Consider the following 12,890-nt stretch of genomic DNA (forward strand, 5'->3'; position numbering starts at 1 on the left):
TGTTTCCAATTGTTAAAGCATACTTCAACCAGTACAAAAAAGTTATTTTTAAAAACTCACTGCATAACTTTCAGCTACTACTAATTGAGGTAGGAGTTTTTCTACAGCTTGTTGGTATGTTCATGATCTCTGACCAATATTATAGCAGAAGGAAAAATTCTTATTTTGAAGGCTTGATTGCTTTCTGAATAAATATTTAGAGTATAACCAAATGGCATTCAAACTAATTTGAATTTAGAATAACCCCTGAATTTACACATTCACTAAAGAACTTACATTAGTGCTTTAAAAAAACAAAAAAAAGTGAGTCATTGATTTAATTGTAGGTATTGTATTTTCCTTCACTTCTTAGATAATTCAGTAGATGGTATATACATCTAGCAGATACTGCCATCTATCAGGAAACAAGGCAGCAAAGAAATCTATGAATACAGACTCCTCAGTATTCACTACCTCCTTGCCTGGAAGCACAGAGTCATGCTCTCAGGCCCTACTTCCTCCTCTGATGCAGCTGAGATTTGGGGGGGGGGGGGGGGAAATGATGATGAAGACAGTAGGTTCATACATAGGATAAAGATTGACACACCTCTGGCAATCCTTGCATCAAAAGTCTGAGTGATGGAAAAAAAAACTGTTCAAAGCACACACTTCTTAGATACTAATGCCTGCAAGTCAGAGCCTTTCCTCCTTCTAACCCCAGCAGGATACTTAGTGGCAAGTACTAAAATGTTGGTACTATTACTTGTGCTCAGATATCACTATCTCCTTCCCTTCTCCCAGCTGCACTGCTTCCTCTAGGTTCTCTCCATTAGTTCACAGATGAACATGTGAACATGTGGAGTTTTAGGTACATATCTTCCCTCTTTATGGGGTTTTCCCACCAGCAAGTAAGCTGGAGATATGGCAGAACATGCCCTTTGTGCTGTGCAGTTTCTGACAATCAGCACTCTTTGCTGCAGCTGCTTGGCCCTTAACTGCATCATCATCATCTTGATCTTTCTTCTCTGTATCTGGGGTTTCCTCTTGTTTTCCATCCACCTTTAGGACCCCAACTTAACCTATGCACTGATGGGCAGTTTGCATGCATGACTCTCCCTTCTTGTTTCCCATTGTCAAGAACCTCAGTTGAATTTTCTTCCAGATTTAGCAATTCTAAAGTGATTCCTGCATCACAAATTGCAGAAGGAGAGCAACCATCACTTTCAATTAGTTACAGTAGAAAGTTTAGAAAAACATAACTTTGTCCCAACAAAAACAAAATTGGAAAGCTTATTGACTTTATTCTGGTAACATTCAATGGAACAAACAGTTTATATACCATTGGGCTTTAATTGTAAAATTTTCAGGAACTTGATTGTTTAAGTTCTTTGACCTTCCTCTCTTAGGTTCAAGTTTGACGCTTGGTTTGTGGGAAGCTAAAAGTCTTAAATTGCTTGCAAGCTTCTTGATTTACTCGCCTCAATTTTGCAAGAGTCCATGTGCAATATTTAGTAAGGCCCCAATCAAACAAGCAGGACTGCATTAATACAGCCATCATTTTCTGGATTGTTGGTTACCTGTGCATATTTCCCTAAAGGAAAAAAAAAAAAAAGAGAAAAGAACTTGGAATAAAGCATCATTTTCCAACAGCTTCTGGTTCTACAGAAAATAAAAACTTAACCCTGAAAGACAGTTAAATGTACATAAGAACGGCCATACTGGGTCAGACCAAAGGTCCATCTAGCCCCATATCCTGTCTTTTGACCGTGGCCAGTACCAGATGCTTCAGAGGGAATGAATAGAACCTGTATCAAGTGATCCATCCCTTGTAGCCTATTCCCAGCTTCTGGCAAACGGCTAGAGACACCATTGCTGCCCATCCTGGCTAATAGCCATTGATAGATAAATTCATGGAGGATAGGTTTATTTCCTTTTTGAACCCTGTTATAATGTCTTGGCCTTCACAATATGTTTTGGCAAAGAGTTCCGCAGGTTGACTGTGTGTTGTGTGAAGAAATGCTTCCTTGTGTTTGTTTTTTTACCTGCTGCCTATTAATTGCATTTGGTGACCCCTAATTCTTATGTTTTAAGAATAAATGTAAGCTTATTCACCTTTAAAAGTTCCCTCCACCAATCCCACCCTGTGTAGTCTAATGGACTCCCATTCCAAAACACTAATTGCAATATGAGAACTGCATTTTGATAATATTCTTAAAGAAAAATAGATTTCAATTTAGCAACATTTTTCAGCTTACGCATGAAAGCGCCCTCCAGAGCTCAGAGTTTATAATGAAGAACTTTAAATCCCAAAACAGCTATATTCAAGTATTTTGGGTATTGTATTGTTGATTTTGGACCCTTACATAATTTGACATTTGCAAGGTGAACTGAAAGCTTAAGACTAACATGCTTATAATATAACAAATCAGATTAAAATCTCTTTATTCTTTGTTAAAATTCTAGACTAGTTATGGAATACAGCTGATAACTTTTTGTTGGATACTTACCCCAGATAACTTTGCCCCCTTGTGTCACAAGGCCAAGCTCACTCACATTCACCTCAATGACAGTACCTTTGGTAATTACACCCAATGTTGTGTACAGAGGGGAAGAGGGATTCTTTTTTACACCAAGTATCGGTAGACAAAAAGTAGCTTTAAGTTCAGGATGTGTTACATGAGCCTTCTTGAAACGTAAGCCCTGTTATATAAATATAAAATTATAAAAGCCATTAGTAAAAAAAATTGACCTCCAACTAACTAAATTGCTGTTTCCATAATTTCCTGTATTTTTAGGAATTACAGCAAGAAGTGATTGAAGTGATTTTTGGTATTTTTTAAAGAGTCTCCTGTCAGTTGTAAGATGTCAGATTTGTTCAACCTTGGTGAGCCCCAAGCAGCGGGGCTCTAGCTGTCAGCCACACCCACATCCTCACTCTCTCTCTCGCTGTCAGCCCTGGCAGTGGGGATCAGGCTTCTGTAAATTCTTGTTTAGTGCCAGCAATCTGTCCATGACTTTTACTAAAAATAATAAAATCTTAACCTTAATTATCACCAAAGTATATTTCCTCACTGGAAATTTGTTAGAAACTAAGGTGCCACAAGTCCTCCTTTTCTTTTCACTGGGGAGAGTCACTGTTGACAAATACTATGTACTGACTCAATGCTATAAATATACGTTAAACTATATTTGTATACAAGTAACTTACCATTGGTCGAATAAATCGTTCATATTTAGGAGGTTTTCGAGTAAAGCCATCCCCAACAAAGCAGACTTTGGTAACCATCCTCTTCCAGGCCTTCTTCTTTCTCTTTCCCGTACGAATCACCTTTAAAACTTCTGTTTCTCCTTGTGCACGGACTTTTGGCACAGGAACTTCCCATTTCCCCTACAATGGAGGGCCGGTAGCATTATTATAGTGTTGGTGAATGGAAGGGAAGAGATATCAAAGAATAAAATACAGTTTTACTAAAGAGTAATTATAGTTCTTCCTTTTTATATGATTTACAGTGTAGCAACTCAAAATATTATTGTAATAAAGACATGTATAAAAAGAGCCACTGACCATCATTCTGACAAACTGGGGCAATTAGCATAGGGAACACACTATTGTCTCAAACATCTGAATTCTTTATATCTATTAGATGATACATTTTTAGTTGCTGTTCTTTTTCTGGCAATATTTTTTAAATGCAGGAAACATTACTGATTGTTCTTCCTCCTCATATTCTATTGAAGTCAATGGTGATTTAACACTGTTGGTAAATGTCATGAAAGTTAAGTTACTGTATATGATTGTTAGCTATTTTTCTGACTCAATAGCTCTGCCATTAAGAGTTTTTGCAGGAACCAATATACTAAGTTTATATTTACTGCAAAAAAAAAAGTGCTTAACAAGGTGCTAATCAAACCTGCAGAACTATTCAGACTCTGCCTCCAGATTGCAAGTGAAGTCAGCATGAATACTGCGAATGGTCATTAAATAAACCGTAGTAATAGCAATTATCTGAATTTTTCTATTGTTACTTACAGCTTTTTCTTTTCGTTTCTGTTTGATCATGTTGGAGAGAACTTTAGCCCGGGACTGGCCCTCTCTATCCAGCAAGTATGCTGGTACAGCTCCTTCTGGGGTTTTCTCATCATTCTTTTGCTTGGTGTTTCTCTTTTCGTGCATCTTAATGCTAAAAGGAAAAACAACAAGTATTCAGAAAAACATCCTCGGGGTGTACAAAAAAAAATCTAATGTAGAAGCTTGACAACATGAGCCACTATCACATTGACCTGTCATCTTAAGCCTTATGTATGCTCAGAGGCTCTCTTTAAAGATAAGTTATTTCCAACAGCAGCATATGACCAAAACTATCTATGCACAAAATGTTAAGTGCACAAGCTAAATAAGAATATTTTTCTTCTAATTAATTCAGTTATAATAAATTGTGGGTGTTATCTGCAACAATATAGGGTAAAAGTTTCAAACAGAAGTGTGATTTTAATTTGACAGTGTTAAGATTAGTATGGTAATTTATCTTAAGATCCAAATAATATGGTATAAACCACTGTGCTTTTTCTGTTAACAGTTTACAAGAAGAGCAACAGAGAAACATCTGAATGAATACAAAAGTCATGGAAAGCCCTTTAAACACATTACCTTGTATTGTTCCATTAAGCCCCACCCCTCGATCAGTTTTAGATCTAGAAGCAGTTCTAGTATTTAATGTTCATCCCTGACAATGCTAGATGCTAAGTCCACAGCTAACATCTAATAGTAGGAACAATTTTGATAGGGGAGAGCAAGAAGGAGAAATATTTTAATTATGACACAATAATTTGTTCCTGCAAGTCAGATGCATTTTTCAAATTTTAGTGCGCAATTCAAACAGGCCTCAATGGACAGTTTAATAATTCATAACTATATCAATGTCTAGTCACAACCTTAAACTACCATGAGAGTGTAACAGTGTCAAGGAAAAAAAATGGATACGCACGTCTTTTTCATTTGTATCTTCTCAGCATGGCGCTGCTTATGGTAGAGTTTGGCCTTCAACCCAATCAATTTCTTGGCCTTCTTTGACCGTTCATGAGCCTCACGGCCCTCCTTCTTCCTCTTCTTCTCATGGTAATCCAAGCGATAACCATATCGCTTGCGGTGTAACTCTATGTAATCATTCTGTGGCTGTACAGGCAAGGAGATATTTTGTTTAGAAGTTAGTAAAGTGTGGTGAGGCTTTTTGCACAATATACTCAATCTCCTCTTATCTGCATAGTGGAATACTTCTTGGAGATAGCTGGTTCCAAAACTGATGGATTCATCACACGTGACATGGTCAATTAATAATGGACTAATAACAGTACTATGCTGTTACAACAGTCAATGTATAAGCAAAAATTACTTTAGTTTTTCAGATTTGTGATACTAAACTGGTGGGGTTCCTGCACTGTTCAGGACAGAATGCACACACTGGATCTAGAGTCCACACATACCTCATTCCTGAGGTCATCTTAGTGTTAACTCAAACAAAAACAGAGCTAATCCTCAGTCTGAAGCTTGGCTATTCCCAGAGTTTCCCTGCAGGACTGCCTCTTCCAGAGAGATAAAGCAGCTATTGCCAGGTTTACTTGACCACACACTTCCTGGGTGATCAGTCTCTCTCTTTGCCTTAGTTCCCATTATGAAAAGTGGGTATAATAATCTTTCCCTACCTCATATAGGTGCTGTGAGGATAAACATATTTAAGGTTGTGAGGCACTCACATTATGGTAGTGGAGGCCATATATATAATTGATGATAAAGATAGATGTGTCAATCCCTCATATCCTGTTTGCAATTAATGAGCTGTATCTGCTCCCATGGTTCATGCTCCCAACTTCAGGATAACTCAAAAGAGAAGTCCTGTATCCCTATACAGGGTCCTGGGAGCCTGCCCAAATTAATGCAGACCTATTATATTGTATTCCTCCAACAGCTCTTTTCTAGTGCTCTAGTTTAGCCACACAGGAATGTAATGGTGGCTTGTGTGAAAGTGATAAGCACTTAAGTTACAGTTTAGATTGCCCAATGTTTAAATATCTACACAATTAACTGGGTCGCTAACATCACATGATCAGACCATCTCCTGCATGTTGCAAAACAGATATAAAATATTCTCTTCTTCCATCCTAGCTTGGAGGAGCAACAGCTGGATTAGTTTCCTGGGTTTCGTTTCTAGGAGTGTGATCAGTGCGATGCGTGTCTGGCTGAGCTCCCCTTCACCTGTCCTTCACAGAGACTGAGCTGCGGGGTAGGGGGTATAGCACACTACCGAGCTGTCAGGCTGATGCTTTGTCTATGTGCACAGGGAGGCACCAGCGGAAATGCCGCAGCGGGGGCTAGAGATTGAGGCCATTTGCCCCAGGACATGGTTTTGTGAACTGTGGGGCGCCCCACCGCGGGGGGGGGGGGGGTGAGGAAAAGAGGGGAGCGCGTCCAGACGCGTGTCCGCTGGGGCAAGGCAGCAATAGGGAGAGTCTCTAGGGGGGCACCGGGAAGCCCAGGCCCGGCAGCAGCCTGCTGCTCTCCTGGGCGCTGACCCGCGGCTTTAGCCGTATCATTCACCGTGGCCCGGCGGGCCTGCTGTGCTCATAGAGACGCGTATTTTAAACCCTAATGGGGAGCCCGGGGTGGGGGACGGACGGACCCCGGTCTATGCAGCACTGCCACGGGCTCCTCCCGCCGCGACCCACCCGCTCCCCGCTCGGTGAGCCGCTCTCTGCCCCGCAGAGCCTGGGACGGGGGCTGCTTCGTGACTCGCCGGAGCCAGGCCAGCCTATCTCCGAGGAAGAGGCGCCCGGGACGTGACGCTCCAAAGGGGGCGCAGGGCCCCGCTGCTCTCGGGTCAGACCGGGACTCTGCACTCCGGCTACGCCTGGCCCAAGGCCCGCTCCAGGCACAGACCACCCCTCCCCCCTTCTCTCGGCGGAGACACTCGTCACCCCTCCGAGCGCCCCCTGCTTCTCAAACAGCCTCCTCCTCCTCTCACCATGGCGGCCTAGCTCGTGGGGCTGGGTGCGGCTGTTAGCAGCCCGCGCTCAAGTTTCAGCGGCCGGCGATCCTGTCTGGCTGCCGCGCGACTAGAAGGAAAGGGTTGGTGCGTCCGGGAAACGCCGCCGGGTAGAACCGCTTCCGGCACTGGCACTTTCGTTCCGCCTGTAGCAAGCGGCACACGCCCCTTTTGGCCAAGGCCCTTCCCTTCCACCCGCCTCGAGGCGTTGAAAAAAGCGTGAATCATAACCCGGCAGCTGCATCGCCAGCAGGGCCTGCTGGGACCTCCCTGCGGGGCCCGGAACCCGGGGAGAGTCGGAGGGGCTGGCCGGGAGGGAGAGAAAGGACACCGAGCCGCGGTGCGTTCTGGGAAGGCGTGTTTTCATTGCAGGCTTTCTCGGGGCTCGGGAGGCGGTGCCGGCGCGGCCGAGCAGGGCGGAAGCGGAAGGAAGCTGCTGGGGGCGCAGCGTGACGGGTCAGATCTTTCCGGGAGGTCGCCACCCGTCTCCGCACGGGGACACCGGGCAGCCGCGGGCGAGGCCCCCTTCTCCGCACCCCTCGTAGGCCGGGCCGGAGTGAGCGAGGAGGCTCTGGGAGCTGGTGTCCTGGCTGCGGCCGGTGAGTGTTGCCGGGCAGCGGCGCCTGGGACCGAGAGCGAGCTGCCGAGCCGCTGCGCTGGAGAGGCTGGGCTGGCCGGGCGCAGCCCCCGGTCCCGGCTCCCTGCTGGTGTGGGTCACTGACGGAGTTTTCCGTGCGGCTCATCGCGGCGTCTCCCAGGCTCTGTCCCAGCTCCTCGAGAGGCCGGGCGGGATCCCTGATAGATGGGATCTGAGGGGCAGGGAGGCAAAGTGGCTTGCCTAAGGGGTCTGTGGACTTTAACCCTGACGCCCAGTCTAGTGCCTTAACCACACCACCAGCCTGCCTTTCTGCTGCCGTTGGGGTTGGTGATGCTTGGGGAGTTGTTTGTTTCTCGTCTCACGTTTTCCTGAGAAGCCATTATTAATAACAGGTCATTAATATTTATAACTGTACCCAGTGTTGTCGTTACCGAGACAACACATGGTTAAAAGAGAAACTTAACGTAAAAAGAAAATGTATATGGAAATCTTTAGGCCAGGGGTGGGCAAACTTTTTGGCCTGAGGGCCACATGAGGATTGTGAAAATGTATGGAGGGCCGGGTAGGGAAGGCTGTGCCTCCCCAAACAGCCTGACCCAGCCCCCTGTATACCGCCTCCTGCTTCCTGCCCCTGGCCGCCCCCCTCAGAACCTGCAACCTATCCAACCCCCCCTGCTCCTTGACCCCTGATCCCCCCCACAGGATGCCCCCAACACTAACTGCCCCTGGGACCCCACCCACATCCAACCTTCCCTTGCTTCTTGTCCCCTGACTGCTCCGACCCCCATCCACACCCCCGCCACCTGACAGGCCCCCTGGGACTCCCACATCTATCCAACCCCCCCTGTTCCCAGTCCTCTGACCGCTCCCCCCGCCGAACCTCTGCCCTATCCAACCGCCTCATGACTGCCACCCAGGATTTCTTACCCGTTATCCAACCCCTCCCCACCCCCTTACCATGCTGCTCAGAGCAGCAGGAGCAACCGCCCTGCCGGAGCCAGTCAGGCTGCTGCAGCAGGAGCAGGGACAGTAGGGGAGGGGCTGGGGTCTAGCCTCCCTGGTTGGGAGCTCAGGGGCCGGGCAGGACGGTCCTGTGGGCCGGATGTGGCCTGTGGGCTGTAGTTTGCCCACCTCTGCTTTAGGCTGATGATTTGTGATAGAGCGCAAGGGTGCTAGACTGGATTATGGCTCCATTGTGATGTTTGCACTACAAACCTTTCTGTGAAAATCTTATAGTCTGCCTGATGCAGGATTGTGATCTGCATGGATGGACTGCTACACCTGCACAGATTGCAATGCATGATTAAGGCCTAAATAAACATGACTTACCAGGAGGACATGGAGAGGAGGGGAAGTAACAGTAATGGGAAAAATAAGGTTATGTAGATTTGCTGTGTGTTTAATTTGAAGTGTTAATTCAAACTTTTTTATGTTAATCAGACAATGTTGGAATTACTCATGATATTTGACATTGTTAATATTAATCAGGGAGACCACTAGACACCAATTCAACCAAAAATTCATTTATTAAGTCCAAAGGCCAAATGATATTTTGTATAATTGCACTAAACATGCCTAATAGCCTAAAAATAAGTAGTCGTTACACCCCGTACAGTAACAAAGTTACCATAGGCATGTGATCAGTGTATGTACAAATAGGATAGACTTTGGGAAAACTGTCTTGTCCTGATATGCTCCAGTCTGACAAAGAACCTTCAGGTTCATGGCTTTGTTTTATACCCTTCAGCTAACTTGCTAGTTTTAGCAAAAACCCAGTTTGAAGCAGTTTATCCTTGCTGCGTTCCTTTTTTATCTCCTCCCCCATCCTTGCTTACCAGCAGAACAGGGGGAAGGTTTGTGCTCGTTTCTTTTAAGACCGTTTTTCTTTGTCTTGTTACTGCAGCTCTTTATTTTATTCATTACTTTTTGGACCATGCATCCTTCCCACATTGCAAATAATAAGGAATACTACTTATTATTCTTACAGCCTTATTTTATTTGCTATTTGGGGCCTTTTCCTTATTAGCCACAAACTGTAAAGCAAATATATTATTTTCTTCACCAAACTTAAGCTCACTTTAATTTTTTTAAATTTTTAATAGCCCTACAGACCGAAAACAAAAATACAGTGTGATGATCAAAAAGTCTATCTAGCGTGTGTGTGGCCACAGCACATCTTAAGCATTTGGACAAGATAAAAAAACCTGACACTTTGCACAACGCATAATCCCAGGAATACTGTAGGTATTAGTCCTGGGAGGTCTTATAGACCTAATAGCTGTAGTAATGATACTTGGATCCCAAGAGAGAGAGCTAAAATTTGTATACCAGTTTGTCCAACCTAGAGGAAGAGAGAAGTTAATGTTTTCCATTCTTTCTGCCCCTACCTCTCCTGAGCAAACTGCAGGATTTCGAGTATGGGCAGTTGGTGTTTTGCAGGGGAAGATTCTTCCTTCCTTGGCTCCAACCAGTCTCTAGTTGTCATGTGAAGGAGATAATGCGGGTCATGAGACATGACTTCTTTTCATTTCTCTGGTTGAGCTCCCAAATACAGCTTAAGATCAGCAAAAGCCTGTGTTTTGTGGGCTCTGCTCTTTTTTAGAATTGTTTCCTTGCTGACTGACGTTCAAGAGCTTGTCTTCTGGGATCTTGAGTCATTGAGTATTCCCTTGAGTCTGATTGCTATGTAATGGATTTGATGCTGTTGAAAACCTGAACTGGTATTATGCTGTTGCTACCAAACCATATTTCCGCCTCGGAATTAGAGGCATACTGTACAACTTCTGGAACTTAGCCCTGAGGTCCAGGAGTTTCAGCAACCATTTGGGCCTGAATATGGCCCATGCTTTTAAACTGAGTAGTTTATGGTTACAAAGTAAGTACTGGCATATTTTTTGTCTTAGAAATGCAGTACAGACCCGTTTACGCGCAGATATCAGGAGTCAAGCCATCACGACCGCTTGTTAATGGACCGCGGATTAAGAGGGCCATGCTGAAAAAAGTGTCTATGATTCACTAAGAAAAAAATGCCGTTATTTTCTGCTCTTTCTGGTTCGCATTTTTTTTCTTTCTTATGAAGTCTGTCATTTGCCGCAGATGAATGATATTTTCCGTATTTTGCTCCTCCATAAATCTTACAACAGTTTCTACAGCACTAAGGGCTTCTGTGGGCGAAATTTTGACCTTTTCAGTGACATCCTCACCATCAATTTCGTGGTCCAACTGAGCCTCGCAGCCCATTAATATTTCTTCCTCAGACAGAAATTCTGAAGTCGGGCAATCTTCATCCATCTCCAGCCACTCGGCAATGATTTCTGGCAACGTATCCAAACTAAAATCTTTTATCATTTGAAAGAGAAGTTTACCTTTATCCTCCTTTGTCTGTGTGCGTGTTTGTAGGAATCTTCTTCCGAAAATCCTTCAAAGTCTGGCTCTGAATCAGTGCCACTGCTGGAGTTTTCTGAGTCTGAGCCGTCTTTGACAGAAAAGGCATCACCGCGAGCCTTCATCCAGCAGTTTTCAATGGACTTCTGTTTTACTCCGTCCCAAGATTGTTTTAACTAAATAAATAATTTCCTTCATGTTTAACTGTTTCAGGAATTCGGAAATGCCTGAAGATGTGCATGACACGATCGCCAAAATCAGCTCCCGTTGATAATTGTTTTTAAAATTCTGAATAATGCCCTGGTCTAAAGGTTGAATTTTTGATGTTGTGTTGAATGGTAGGTATAACACTCAAATTTTTCCATCGCTTGATAACAATGATTCGGCTGGGGGATGGGCTGGACAATTGTCAAGTAGTAAAAGTGCTTTGGCTTCGAGTTTCTTCGACCGCAGATACTTACGAACAGCTGGAACAAAGCTGTTGTGGAACCAGTCATCGAAAATGTCTCGTCATCCAAGCATTTTTGCTATTTTTGAAATATTACTGGCAGTTTGGCTCTATTGAGGTTGTTAAAGCAGCAAGGGTTATGAAACTGGCCAACGAGAAGAGGGGCAAGCTTGTGGCTGCCTGTCTTATTACTACAAAAAAGAAGAGTCACACGATCTTTTATCTTTTTAAATCCAGCTGTTTTCTGTGTCTCATAATTAAAGGCTAAAGTCTTATCAGGTAGCAGTTTTGCAAATAAAGCTGTTTCATCACAATTATAAAGTTGTTCTTCGTGGTATTCTTCATTTTGTAAAATAGATTTCAATTCAGCAGGAAACGCGTTCTCGGCCGATTCATCTGCTGATCAGCTTTCTCCAGAAATTGATACCTGCGCTATGCCATGACGCTTTTTAAAATGACTTATAAACCCCTTGCTGGCTTGGAATGATTCATCCCCCATTAAATTTCCAAATTTTGTCGCTTGGGCTTGAAGAATTGGCCCACTTAGTGGCATTCCTTTCAGGCTTTCCTGAGCAAGCCACATGCGCATGGCCTTGTCTATTGTGGGTTTTGCTGAATAGCGCACACGTTTTCGCTTAAGCCCCGTGGCAGAATCGATATTTTGTACAAAGCCATTCGGTTTAGATTAGTTTTTTAGCCATCCTCTGAGAGTAGATTCGGCAGTCCCAATATCTTTTGAAACTTTGGCCTCTGTTTCTCTGCTGTTGACTCGATCTATTGCAGCTAGCTTTTCTTCTACAGTATAGGAACGCTGATGCTTGCCCTCTGCCATTATATTAGGCATACGGTTAAAATTTTCTAATATAGTGTATATATTACTATATAACTACTATATATTATATATCTCTCTAGTGTGACAATGACTAAGCATGCGTGATACGTCTTTACCAATATCAGTAAAGACGTACAACACGTTTCTGCTCTGCACTTCTTGCTGATTTCTGTGTCAGTGAGTTAGTGAGCAAATCTGTAGCGTTACATAGCAAGTTCCTGTACCGCGTGTTAACGAGCCTCGCGTGTTAAATAGGTAGCAGTGGGAGGCATGGTGCTACCGCACGTTAAGCAGATTCGTGTGTAAACGGGTCTGTACTGTATACTTTATATTGTATGTAGATGTACATGTACAGTTTTAACATCTGTTGGCATTACTCTATTTTTGATAAAATATGGTCCAATACAGTTCCCATTTAGGCCAGTGAGAGTTTTCCCGGTGACTTGAATGGAAACTGTTCAGATACTTAATTTGGATCATGATCTTTTTACACAGTATTTGCTTATATTGGCAGGGTACAGCTGTAGACAATAGTGTAATAATGTTGAGAGTTCCAAGGAAATTTTCACTGAATGTCCTGAAAGCATCAAGTTTGTGCAATGAGGTAAGCTT

At 43.7% G+C, this 12,890-nt stretch overlaps 2 protein-coding genes across 3 annotated transcripts in view; one reads left to right on the top strand and one right to left on the bottom strand.

Annotated features, from left to right (window-relative positions):
- Window positions 1-1,260: 1,260 nt before the first annotated feature.
- On the bottom strand, window positions 1,261-7,126 carry NSA2 (NSA2 ribosome biogenesis factor). Its single transcript, XM_073344256.1, has 6 exons — window positions 6,996-7,126; window positions 4,965-5,152; window positions 4,010-4,160; window positions 3,188-3,367; window positions 2,487-2,679; window positions 1,261-1,570 (listed from the first exon to the last, which is right to left on the bottom strand). Exons 1-6 carry the CDS (start codon window positions 6,996-6,998, stop codon window positions 1,503-1,505), a joined length of 783 nt encoding a protein of 260 aa, XP_073200357.1. The 5' UTR covers window positions 6,999-7,126; the 3' UTR covers window positions 1,261-1,502.
- Window positions 7,127-7,418: 292 nt separating this feature from the next.
- GFM2 (GTP dependent ribosome recycling factor mitochondrial 2) overlaps window positions 7,419-12,890 on the top strand; it is a 43,494-nt gene continuing 38,022 nt past the window's right edge. Inside the window, exons 1-2 of one of the 2 annotated variants that reach the window (XM_073344243.2) lie at window positions 7,419-7,615; window positions 12,793-12,882. In XM_073344243.2, coding sequence (XP_073200344.1) covers window positions 12,820-12,882 — 63 coding nt within the window. In that variant the 5' untranslated portion in view covers window positions 7,419-7,615; window positions 12,793-12,819. Of the gene's footprint in view, window positions 7,616-7,649; window positions 12,883-12,890 lie in introns of those variants that run through there. The other variant, XM_073344242.2, reaches the window with a different exon arrangement.

This window comes from Lepidochelys kempii, chromosome 5 (genome assembly GCF_965140285.1).
Source record: "Lepidochelys kempii isolate rLepKem1 chromosome 5, rLepKem1.hap1, whole genome shotgun sequence".
NCBI lineage: Eukaryota > Metazoa > Chordata > Testudines > Cheloniidae > Lepidochelys > Lepidochelys kempii.